Below are 12,492 nucleotides of genomic sequence, written 5' to 3' on the forward strand. Positions count from 1 at the left end.
TCCGCGCAAGAGAAAAGGGACCGTGTCTGGGCAACAGTGAAAAGGAACGTGTTAAAACAGGGCTTTAAAAAAGGGTGGTAAAAACCACAAGCTCAGAAGAACCGCAAGGGGCTCTCTCACAAGTGAACAACGGTATTTTCTGAGAACTGGCACCTATTCTACAAAAGTAATTATCAAAACACCAGCTTACTCTTTACTAAAATTACTAATCCTTTCAAACAAAGCAACTTAGTTTTGTAAAAATTATAATTTATTATCTAACAAATAGATCCTGCCTTTAAATGACTTCTACACAGACATTGGGATGCATAACTTCCCAGGATGCTACAAGCAGCATAGGTATTATAAACTGTTTCCCATAAGCTAAACATGAAAAATACAATTTACAAACACAGAGGCTAAAGTGCCATGTTGTTATTCAATTCCTTCCTGTTTGTCTTTGATGGCAACCTGCAAGAAAGCAACAGTAAAGGACCTAGTTAGATTTCATAATCTAGACAATATTCTCAACAATATCCTACAATTTCAGATAGAGGAAAGTGGAGTTAAGCACTAAACCAATGTAAAAGAGCTTCTCTTCCAACCCCTCTGCAGTTACGCCCCTTCCCTTGTTACAGGAGACATGGCCCTCTCGAGAGCTGAGCCCTGACCTCATTTGGCTGCATCCACCATTTCCTTCGTTAGCCTAAGAAATTCACAGGAGAATTAACGGAGGACCAAGTGGTGCAGATGTGCAATCAGAGCCATCAGAAATACTCTCGACACGGCCGACAAAACACCACTGGTACCTGCTGTTGGGCCTGGCTGGCTGGCTGGCTGGCTGCAGGGGGCGGGGGGAACACATGGTGCCCCGCACGAGCCTGCCTGCCTGCCTGCCTGCCTGCCTGGAGGTTGGTGGGAGGGGCCTCCCTGCAAGACCCTCTCAGAAGCACAAGGGAAAGGGCTTAGAAGGTTATGGAAGTCTTGGCCCTGGGAGTTCCATGCAGTCCTTGCATGACCATCCCCTGGTTCTAAATGGAAGTGCTTTGAATTCAGGCTTCGTCCGACTTCTCATCTTAATTCAGTTTAGTAGTTCTCACAGCTGCCTTACGCTGCACAGCTAGCGGCGTCCGATGACTCCAGAAACCTATCCATCAAGGAGCCACTTCTATTCACGAGAGCACATTTCAGGCAGGGAGAAAAGAAAGCACCCCCCCCCCCCCGCAGCCTGACCGCCTCCACAAAAGCCACCATGCAGCTCAGCCGGAAGGGCCCCGCTTACCCGGAACCTTTCCTCGAGGAGGGAGAGCTCGCTGATGAGGTCCGTGATGGCATTGGTGAAGGCTTCCTGGGGGCTGTAATCGGGCGTGGTCTGCACCCGGATGATGATCTTGTGCTCGAGGGGATGAGGGACCTTGTACCCCGCAAAGAGCACCTGCGGGTCTTTCAGCAGCTGCCTGGGAGGCAAAGGGAAAGCAGAGCAACGAGGCAATTAGCGCGCAAGGGAGACGCGTACCTGTTCCTCACGGCCAGCGTGCCAAGAGTTGTAGGACTTCTGCCCAAATAAGAACGGGAACTTAGGCAACAGATGTGCATTCGCGTGCAGGATTGCACTCCCATCATTGACCTCCCTAAGGCAGCTAATAGTGAAGCAATGATCATTAGAGTCAGTTAAAACAACCGAGTGAAAGCCCTGTAACAAGATAAAGGCCAGGGCACAGTCCTATGCATGATTAGGAAGGAAAAAGGCCTACGACATCCTGGAATATGAACAGAGTCAGGCTCCTACAAGGTGAGAGACATCAGACGTGATTACTGATCACGTGAGGCTGCTCAGAAACTAGGTAGCACAAACTGCAGAGCCCAGGTAACTGCCTGCTGTGCACCTGAAGACCAGGTCACACCGGTCTTCTACAGCCAGTGTTCCTGAGCCCGATTCAATCCCTTGGTTCTAACCTGTAAAAGCCTCAACAGTTTCCCCCAGGCTGGTGCCCTGTAGAGGTTTTAGTCTTCCTATCAAACTTAGCCAACACAGTCAGGAGGGCTGGAAGTCTCCAGCTTGGGGAAGGTTGTTCTGAACCATTTGGAACTGAAAGGTTGTCACTTATGTAAGCCCACCTGGAATTTAACATCTTCAAAAGCCAAGTTAAATGCCGTGCCACCCAGAATGTCCCACCCAGGCTTGGTGAGTAGATGGAAAAGAATCTTTTCCGTGGCACCCTGAAGATCAAAGTCCCTCTTTTAAGGATACCAGATGTCTTATTTGCCTATCTTGCTGAGGTTGCAGTTTGACACATTCTGCATTGTCACCTTCCACTCTGGATGTTTTACAGACAGTGTCTGCTATTCTTAAGTTTGAAACATAGAAACAGCGTGAGTCAGAAAGTGCCTCCTGGGCCATCTAGTCTGACCCCCAGCTCCAGCCGGCCCCACTCATGACATGCCCACCATGTGCATGTCCAGCCTATCCTTAAACACCCGCACCACAGGGGCTTCAAGCCTTCCCATGGAAGCCCATTCCATGCCCTGTGGGTCCTAACTGTTGGGAGGGACTTCCTGGCATCCAAATTGAACCTGGGTTCCTTGAGCTTGGCTCCGTTGGAGCATGGCAGGGGGAAAATAGTCCTGACCCACCTCTGCGTGGGGCACTCCCTCACGTACCTGCATGTCGCTAACAGGCCCCCTCGGAGTCTCCTCTCCAGGCTGAAAAGACCCAGCCCCCTCAGCCCCTCCTTTGGCTTCCCCTGCAAACCAGCCCCTCTCAGCATTTAGTATGCTAACATAGGCTGTCCAGGAACATGGGTTTTTTATTTTGCAAAGGACAAACATATGCTAACAAGACCTTAACAGAAGAGTCACAGAAGATGAAATATGCATCAGGGAGCATCCTATGGCCCCTGGAGAGAGTTTGAGGGGTGGCAGACACATTCACCCCTCAGGGTTTGCAATCAGAGCACTGCCCTTGCCTTGCCTCCCAACCTACAAAGGATGCACCTCCAAGTTTGTGGTCCTCTGGCCATCACCACAGCCCTGCACCCGTGGCCACAACGGCTGTGCAAAGTCAGCAAGTCTGGAGCCCACCTGCCCTTGAATATCCATTCCTGGTGGGAGCCACAGCAGGGGGAATCAGCTATTGGTTTTGCGCCTGTGTGTGGACTTCAAGAATGGATGCAGTTAGCTCCTGCGTAAAACAAGACCTTGCAGCAGAGGCGCTATCGGCTTCCTCTAACAGATTCTTCACCCTGCTGGGAACAGTTTACTGTCTGCCTTGAGATACAGAGCCAGATGCATGTCAATGGGCACAACTACTTCGCAGCACAGTTCTGCCTGCATTCAGCCCCCTCACTACCACCAGACACTAAGGAAAGGATGTATACCAGCCTTCCTCAAGGTGGAGATGGCTTTAAATACAGCTTCCAGAGGCACGAACATTCTGAGCTGATAGGAACCGTAGTTCAACTCATCTGCAGAGCCCCATACTGCCTGATGTATACCAAGTGTTCAGATGCAGAGAAGACTGGACACTGGTATTGTACATGGATCCAACCTGGCTGCAAGTGCCAATAAACATGAATTTTTATTTCATGAATTTCATGAAACTGGAAGAGGAAATGCTTGAAGATGAAACATTCCTTCTAAAATGAGCTACCCAGAAACCCCTCAGATTATGGATGGCATACAAATACGACCAATCCATCAACATAACATCCTTGGTTGTGTACTATGTATAACCAAAAACATTTGACAGATTTCAGCCAATTCCACCACTCTCATAAAACAGTGCAAATGGGCTGGGAAAAGTCACCAAGGTTTCACTGGCTGTTTGGGCCCATCCTTCAGTTCCTTGCCCACCCATTGCCCTGGCTGCTACTGTTAAGCACCTGTATGAAAAACAAGAGCTGTTGTTACTTACGATTTAATGATATTCCCAAGTGTGTGATCTTCCTTGTTGATGGTAAACAGACAGGCATTTGGTACTTTGGTATCCTTATTTATTGTAATCCTGGAAAAGAGGCAGAGAAGAAACAGTTTATATAAACAGATTAATGTTAATGACAGCTAGTACAGTCTCCTTTTCCCATCCCCTTTCCTTCTTTGCATGATTACCTTTCCCACTCTGAAATAGTTGCATCCATTTTCTTCCCACCCAACTTATCCTCACTTGGCCTCCTCTAACTTTCCTCCCTTTCAACCCCTCCCTCACCTAACTCAACCCATATTTGAGATCTTTTCCAGCCCTGCTAGTTCATTTCTGGTGGAGATTGAGCCCAGATCCTTCTAAGTGCAAACCATGTGCTTCCCACTGAATCTGCCTCATACCAAATCAACTAGATCAGGATTACCCATGCTGTCTGGCAGTAGCTCCCTGGACTCTTCCCAGCAATTGCCTGACAAAGATGTATAGATTTATCCCAGTATTCCTTCTGACCAGAACCAAATCTCCCAAGTCTCATAATCTTGCTATCTGAAAGCCTTTCAACCAAGGAAGTCAGGGGTAAAACATGGACCCTCAGCTTGCAAAGTGCATTCTCTGCACCAGAGCTAAAGTCCTTGGTACACAGGAAACTGCCTTACAGCAGATCAGACTGTTTGCCAATCTAGCCTACCTTTGGCCATCAGCGGCTCCTCAGGTTCTCACTCAGAGAAGCCTCCTCCCTCTTTCTAAAATTAAGTTTCCAAATACAAAGGCAAACAAACAAGCTTAATTCTAGTTTTTGAGAGAGGTGAGTTAATTTAACATCCCCACCCCACTTGACAGGCAAAAGCGTGGCTGCAATCCACTGGTTGCTTGGAGGTTCCTTTATATTCTGCCTAACAATATCCTAGTCCTCATGATCCCAACGAAAGGGTCTGACTGAATAGAGCCGTGGGAAGCTACGCTGGTCTCTCTAGCCCACTATTCGTGGCACTGGCGGGCGAGAGCACTCAAGGGCTTTCCCAGCCCGTCCCGGAGAGGCCAGGTCGAGGTTGGCTGGAAGCCTCCCCTCTCCGACCTGACCCACTCCCCGCCCGCCCCCTTGCTGGAAGCGGGACACTTGCGGCGCCCCCTCCCCACTCACTTCTTCTCCCCCTCGAAAAGCAGGAAGGACTCGAAGGCCGGCGGCGCGTTCATCGCGACAGGACCGCTTGTTGTGGCTCCGGTTCAGCAAAACAAGCCGCTTCCACTTCCGGCACCTGCTCCTCTGCTTCCGGCTTCAGCTCGCGGCTGGGTTTCCTCTCTAGGAAGCGAGAGGACGCGCGCTCACTTTCCGACCGGCCCCATCTGGCGGCCAAACGGCGGAACTGCGCCCGCTGCGCTTTCGCCTTCCCCGAGGCCGCGCTTTGGCTCCCCCTCGAGCACAGAAGCGGTAGCGCAAGCCCCAGGCCTTCCAGACCCATTTTTCTCCTCCAGCCTACCCCTCAACGACAACCCTGTGAGGTAGGCCGGGCTGAGTGTCTTTGACTGGCCTGAAGCTGCCCAGCTGGCTCCATGGCTGAGCAGGGACTCCCAGCCCTGTGCTCTTAAGCACGACACCGCACCAGTTGCTGTTGCCCCACGATTATTTATTTTCAAAAAACATTTGACTTATTGCTATCCCAGGGGGTTGGGCAATGCCTCTATCTGGGGGACCTCTTAAACACTGCAGCTGTTATTTTGAGCTCCATGGGAGCTGTCCCTGGTACTTCATGATGGTGAACCTGCAGTGTATGGGGGAGCCCGGGGGTCAAATGGACCAGATGAACCATGGATGAAACTTCCCTGTTTATCTTTATACTGTGCCTTTCTAACTCTTGCAAGGAGCCCAAGGTGGCTTGTACAGCATTCCTCCTCCCCGTTTTATCCTCACAACAACCCTGTGAGGAAGGCGAGGCTAAGAGTCAGTGCCTGACTGAAAATGACAAGAGGGAGCTCTTGGCCAAGGAGGGATTTGAGCCCGATCGTTCCAGTCCCAGTCCAACACTTTCACCGCTATCCCACTGAAAAACCACATGCCTAGGATGGGGAACATGCGAAGCTCTCCAGATTATCAACTCCAAGTCCCGTCATCCCCACCAAATATGCCAGCTGATTCAGGCTACAGTTCAGCTGCATGTGGAGGGCCCGCCCTTACTTGCAGGAAACCTCATGGGTTTTAGCGTACTTTTGGACATTTATCCCTCGTAAATTTCAGTATCTCCAAGAGCTGGCATTTGAAAAGCTGTGGGTCTGCATAGTTTGAATACTCTTTATTCATTCAGTTTCTACTCCACTCCCTCAGCCAAAATAGCTCTGATTTTGGCCTGGGACTGTAGACAGAAATCCAATTGTATGTATCCTTTTGTATCATCGGCACCAGGTGAAAACCTTTTTATTTGCCCACCATTTTAAGAACTAGGAATTTTAATCTGGTTTTGAATTATCCACAGTTGCATTTTTTGTTTTTGATCTTGATTTTGGTTTTGACTTTGTTTTCATGGGTGATATGTTACTGTTGGTTTTATGTATATCCTTAATTATTGTTAACTGTTGTTTTGATTATGGATTGCTTGTTTTGATTTCTGTAAGCCATCCTGAGACACTTTGCATATAGGACGGGAAATAAATATTTCAAATAAATGACAAAAATAAAACCATTCTCCTCCACCCTCCAGCTCTAGGGAGAATGTAGAGCAACGATGCCTCATCTATGGATTACACTTTTATCCCAGCCTTTTCCCCGTCACCTGCCTCCTCTTTCCCCTGCACAACATCCCTGCGAGGTAGGTCAGAGACAGCACCCAGCCAAGGTCACACTCGCAATGCTGATGCCAGACCAAGTGGGGATTGAAGGCAGCTTTCCTTGCTGCAGCTAATCGCTTCTGCAGTTTGCGATTCTTGGTCTTTCCCCGTATATATAAATCCGAAACACTTTCCAATAGTCCTCCCAAAGCTCACCCGGCCCCAGCCCATAGCTCCCAGAATCCCCAGTCAGCATGGCTTATGCACAGGCTGCAAGCCTTGCAAAACTGTACGCCAGAGACAAGGAACGTGTGCAGCCATGCTGGCTGGGGATTCTGGGAGCTGTAGTACCAGCTTCCACTTGATAAAAGTGGATTGCAGAGTCTGCACGAGCAGAATCAGTTTGCCTTGGAGGTGCTTGGAGAAGTAAAAACTTTGAATTTTACTTTTTTCTTACAAAGAACCAGACCGTCATCCCTGAGAAGCAGCATGTGATAAACAATCTTTTATTCTACATTCAGAATCTCTCTGCCCGGAAAGGGGGCGACGGACCAGAAAAGCAAACCAAACTTTCCTCTTGGCTACACTGGAATGGCAGGAAGTCATTTTATTGCATGCAAATTACCAAAAGAAAAAAGGTTCACCTCATACCCAGAGATATTGCTGAACTGGAATATATATGACATAAAACAGATATATCTGGCTCGAAGATGGACCCAGATCTTGGGGGAGGTGGGGTGCATTAAACTCGGATGACAAGCCCTCCCTCCATTCTTGCCACAATGAAAATGTTGGGTAGACTGCTCTTGAACCGAGAGGTATCATCCTTACAACTTGTGCTATGAAATATTGTCAGTTTGCTGCCCTTTAAAGCACCCTGCAAACCTTTCCAGCCTTAATCTGTCGCTCTGCCAAACTGGGCCTTTTCATCCAAGGACAGCATCCTCCTGGCAAGCTCACTTGCTTGTGGAAACTTGTCTTCTCCCAGCATGCAAGCTGCTAGATTTTATAAATGGTTGTAAACAGCCCAGCGAGCTTCAGCTTGTGGATGGTACAGAAATGAAATAAATGAGAAGGAATGCGGAGGGGTCTGTGCAGAGGGAATCTGAGCAGAGGTCGTAAAGAGACAGACAATGAGTTGTGAAAGGCACCAACTCCTTGCCCCCTTCCTCCAAACACAGTGGATTTCTCTATGCATTTTCAAAGGTATCTCTATCACCATGAGGTCTAGAAAGTTACTCCATAAAAAAATAAAAAGTATGCCTACAGTCCCCCCAAGCTTCCAAGTTCTGGTCAACTATCTTGGGAAATAAACAGGCTAAGTGCCAAGAGCTTGTAGCACGAATTCAGTACAGCCTTTAGAAAGGAAAACATCCACAGAGAAACTAGGACTCAGTTAAACTGCTGAAAGGAAGGCTTGGGCCCAGCATTCCCAGTTTAGACCGGAGGGTCTGTCAGGTTGAACAGGTCCTGAAAGAAACGGCCATTTGTTCCATGTTTCAGCTTTCCAAGGAGCAGGGCCAGCCTCCGTTCCACCTCAGCAGGGGAGCACAAGTGCAGAAAGAGTTGCAAATCCAGGAATCGGGCTTGAAACAAGCTCAGCCCAAGAGCGACTGATGCGCAACGAGAGTTACGTCTGCAGCTCCACCAGGTGATTCCGGTCCTGGCTGGCCAAGTCACTCAACCGGGAGAGCTCCTTGCGGTGGATTTCTTCAAGATCCTGCAACACCTGGAAAAGCCTGCTTGGCCCATCAACAGATTCGGGATCTGTAACGAGGGGGGGGAGGGAGGGAGAAATTATGTGCAGATCGTGTGAGGCAGCTTTGCAGTCAGACGAAATTAGTTGGCTTTTCCTAAGTTGCGCTTAAGGGCTGCCTTTTGTAAGCTAAGTAGGAGATTTAGTGACCCCTGCGGCCGGCAAAGGGTTCCTGCACTCCGTGACCCAGTTCAGACAAAACAGTCCTCCACACCCAAGAGATGAAAAGTTGTTGTTGAACTGCAGGTTGCTGAAATGTGTCGTCTGAACCAGCTGCAGTCACAAGCTACGGTTTGCTAACCTGAAACATGAGGAGAACCTGTGGTTTGTTGGTGGGTTGTGAAATGTGGGCTCTTTGTGGTTAATAAGCCACGGTTTGTTAACAAAGTTGGGTTCAGACAACATGGTAACCCATGTCTCAAGAAAAAGCCGTGGTTTAACAACAGCCCATACTCCATCCTTGATGTCTGAACCTGGTCAATGTGAAACACTGATCTTTCTAAAAATGGAAGAACTCTTGGGCCTAGGAGAACCAGGAAGCCCAGCCTGTCACTTGGCTCCAAATCTCATATAGGCCGGTCGCGGGTCCCACTTTAGAGAGGATAGTTCCCTGTGTGAACAGCTGTCCACGCCAAGTCTGACTTAACAATAAAGACACGTAAGAAGGGAGAGCAGGCAGATGGGCCTTGAAGTTGTCCATCCATAAGTGGAACCTGCAGCAAAATGTACTGGGTATCTATTTAAATTACAGTGATCAGTTGTAAATGTGCGTCTATACATATAATTCATCCCATCAACATTCGATTCTAATCTTTGTCTCCTTTTTGTCCTACTCCTTGGAGATGCAGGTTGGATTTTCAGCCTAACCTGCCTACCTCTCAGGGCTGTTGTTATGAGGAGAAAAGAGAGTGGAGGAAGTCTCTGTAAGACACCCAGGATTTCTCGCAAGGAGGCAAAAGACTGTACTGCATTGCACTGTATTAACAGTAGCAAAGCAGGCTTTGCGTCACTGTTTTTTATCTTGCCCTGTCTAGTTTTCAGCTTGCACCTGAACAGAAATGAAGGAGAGTTACATGTGAACCAGCATGATAGAGCGATTAAGAGTCTGGAACGGGGACTCAGACGATCTGGGTCCCAGTCCCCGCTCAGCCATGGAGCCCACTGGGTGACTTTGGGCCAGGCACAGACTCTCAGCCCAACCTACCTCACAGGGCTGTTGTTGTGGGGATAAGATTGCGAGCAGGAGAATGACATAAGCCACTTTGAGCTCATAAGGAAAAAGGGGGATATAAATAAACAATACATAATGCCAGGGAGTCCAACCCTCTGCTCTTCTTCCACACGTGGTCACCCATCCAGCTGCAAGCCCGAGCTTTTCCAGCTTAGCAAAGGTGACCCGACGTGTTAGCACGAGAGACAGCTATACAGGCAGGTTGAAGATACCTAGAAATAGGTCTGATCCTGCTTCATTATACGCAGCTCCAGCTTCATTCTCCTTCCCTTGAGTTTCCATATAAGCCCAGGTATTCTCTCGCAGAATTTCTACCCCAGCAACTTGGCCTGCGATGCCCCTTAGTCCACTGAACAAGAGGACAGGCAAAATGCAGTCCGGATGCGCCCACTGCCCTTCCCAGTCAGACCCATATAATGAGCCATACCTTCACTTCGGCTCAAATCAAGCTTCGCCTCTTTCTCCAGTGTCGACAATTCCAGATATTTTTCCCTTGGGGCAGGAAAAAAAAAAGGTGGATGGTTAGCGGGCCCTAAAACTTGCCCAACCAAGAACGCACCACTGTCGGAGAGTGGCGACTTTTCACAGCGCACCTTCTGAAGAGGCTCGCTGCGACACCCAGCCCGTTTCCAGGCCTTTGCGGACGGCATGCCGCACCGCGTTAATGCAGCCGCTGGAAGGTTCAGCACCACAAACACAATATGGTGCCGTGCGCAATGTGATTCCCAGGCGCACAGGGGAGATGGAGGGCTCTGGTGGGAATGGCGGCCCGGACGCAGGGGGGGGAGCGGGGAGCCGACCCCGCCGTGGCTCAGAGTCCTCACTCTGATATGGGAGTGGCTGAGACTGGCGAGGCCCCGGCTGCCCAAACTCTCCCGGTGAGCCTGCCCGAGTCAGCTCTGGATCAAAGCCCTTCAAGGACGCCCACCAAGCCCCCTGCCACTCCTGGCTGTGGGAAAGAAGCTGGAAGGGAACAGGCTGGCGAGGGTTCTCGGGAGGAGACCTTGACACCCCAGAAGACGTGGACGCGAGGGCCCGTTGACGCACCGGCCGGCTGGACCAATAAGGGGCTCAGTGGGAAGCGTGTCAGTGCGCTCACTTCCACGGTGTGCCCCCCTCTGGAGACCGACCCCGAAGGGCTCATCAGCAAAGCGTGGGTGAAGGGGGGCAGGCGAGGGGTCAACTTTCCACCCGGGGTGCGTGTTCGAGGCTTGTGAATACGTTGTTTCTGTATGGAATCCAGGCTCTTCCAATAAGGGCTGAAGGGCCGGCCTCGTTTGGGAGGGGACGCCTGGCTCAAAACATATGGTTTGGATTACCACCTTCTTTTTCGCCATTTTCTTCTTCCCAGCAGGGTGCACCAGGAGAGCAAGGGAAGGCTTCCGCCCAACCCCACGCCCCTCTCACCTCATCTGCTGCCGCATGCCCAGCAAATGTCGGAAGATCAGCTGCGCCTCCAAGTTGGGGTCCAAGGGGTCGTTCCATTCCCGCAGCATAACCCCGTGCCGGGTTTTGCCACAGCCCCGATCTAGGAGGCGATTTTAATTGTGAGGTGAGCTCGCACCCAGCGTCCAACACCTAAGCAGAGGTGTCCCACGCAGCATCTTCAGTTTGGGGCCCGAACCTTGGGGCGGCCATGTGTCCCCGCCACCCTGGGGCATCCTGTGAGCTGTCACCATCAAACGCCTCGGGGAAGAGCGCCCAGCACGGCGTCAGCCATGGATGCAGTACCTGCCCTGTCCTTTTGGTGGCAGCAGCTCCATTTGTCTCCGCGGAAGATGCCCGGGTGGTAGGAGCAGAGCATGTGGGTGTTGTTCACACAGACCTTCCGCAAGGCCGAAAGCCACTGGTTGAGTTCGTTGACGCACTGCAAACCCACAGACGACAGCCGGAGATCAGTGCCGCGCATACCCTGGGCTCCAGGTTTTGCCCTGGTGCAATTTCCGTTCCAACGGGAACGGCACCGTTCAGCTCCGATCACCGATTTCTACGCTGCAAGTCCTGCTCAGCCAGAGAAAGGAAAGGGACGCGGGAGGCCGGGGCGGATGCTTCAGGGAAAGACGCTGCCATCACAGGACGTCTCGGCTGCCTTCACGGCTGAGCTACGCAGGGTGTTTCCGCATGGCGTGGCTTCTTACCTGGATGAGGCCGTCAGACAATCCCGGTGGCTTCCACCCCATTGCCCCTGAGTGCCCCATCACCCGTCCGTCTGTCCGTCTGTCCTTCCATCCATCCATCCATCCATCCATCCATCCATCCATCCAAAGGTTTTATGTGCCATCCAATACTAAAGTCTCTGAACGGCTTACAAAAAACAAAACCACCACATACCACAAACAACACACTGCATCCAACCATTAACAATAAAATCCAAGATAAAACCAATGAAATGTTAAACTGCTGGGAAAATATAAACGGTTTTGCCTGACGCCGAAAAGATCTCAAGGGGTGGGCCGGCACACAGGGAAGGAGGCGCTCCTTCAGGTATCCAGGCCCCACGCCGTTGAAGGACCCATCAGCCTCTGCAGCTGAAAAGGCAAAACGGGAGGATATGCGAATCCGCAACCCTGTTCATGCCTAGCTGGACACCCCAGTGGGAAAATATTTTAGAAGGAAAAAGAAGGCAGGGATGGTGCACGAAGGGATGGCCAGTCCAGGGGCCCCAGGGTGCCGCCCTGATCACCTCCCCTGGTTCTGGGAGGTCACGGGATGCCCCCTGGGCTGCAGACATGCACCTGGAGTCCCGTGCCCAGTTCTGGGCCCCTCATTGCAAGAGGGACATAGCAAGGTTGGAATCGGTGCAGCAAAGGGCCCCTGGGATGGTGGCAGGTTGCAGGGAAGCCAAAT

The 12,492-nt window shown here is 50.7% G+C and overlaps 2 protein-coding genes across 8 annotated transcripts in view; both read right to left on the bottom strand.

Annotated features, from left to right (window-relative positions):
* Positions 1-228: 228 nt before the first annotated feature.
* POLR2J (RNA polymerase II subunit J) lies at positions 229-5,178 on the bottom strand. Its single transcript, XM_044429949.1, has 4 exons — positions 5,040-5,178; positions 3,893-3,982; positions 1,262-1,436; positions 229-450 (listed from the first exon to the last, which is right to left on the bottom strand). Exons 1-4 carry the CDS (start codon positions 5,090-5,092, stop codon positions 415-417), a joined length of 354 nt encoding a protein of 117 aa, XP_044285884.1. The 5' UTR covers positions 5,093-5,178; the 3' UTR covers positions 229-414.
* Positions 5,179-7,148: 1,970 nt separating this feature from the next.
* RASA4B (RAS p21 protein activator 4B) overlaps positions 7,149-12,492 on the bottom strand; it is a 52,485-nt gene continuing 47,141 nt past the window's right edge. For 5 of the 7 annotated variants that reach the window (XM_044429945.1, XM_044429944.1, XM_044429942.1 and 2 more), the window contains 4 exons: positions 11,377-11,512; positions 11,053-11,173; positions 10,073-10,137; positions 7,149-8,425 (listed from right to left, as the gene is read on the bottom strand). In XM_044429945.1, coding sequence (XP_044285880.1) covers positions 8,289-8,425; positions 10,073-10,137; positions 11,053-11,173; positions 11,377-11,512 — 459 coding nt within the window. In that variant the 3' untranslated portion in view covers positions 7,149-8,288. Of the gene's footprint in view, positions 8,426-10,072; positions 10,138-10,692; positions 10,937-11,052; positions 11,174-11,376; positions 11,513-12,492 lie in introns of all 7 variants that reach the window. The other 2 variants (XR_006414713.1, XR_006414712.1) reach the window with 2 other exon arrangements.

Source organism: Varanus komodoensis, unplaced genomic scaffold (assembly GCF_004798865.1).
Source record: "Varanus komodoensis strain SLA01 unplaced genomic scaffold, ASM479886v1 scaffold20_1, whole genome shotgun sequence".
NCBI classification, from domain to species: domain Eukaryota; kingdom Metazoa; phylum Chordata; class Lepidosauria; order Squamata; family Varanidae; genus Varanus; species Varanus komodoensis.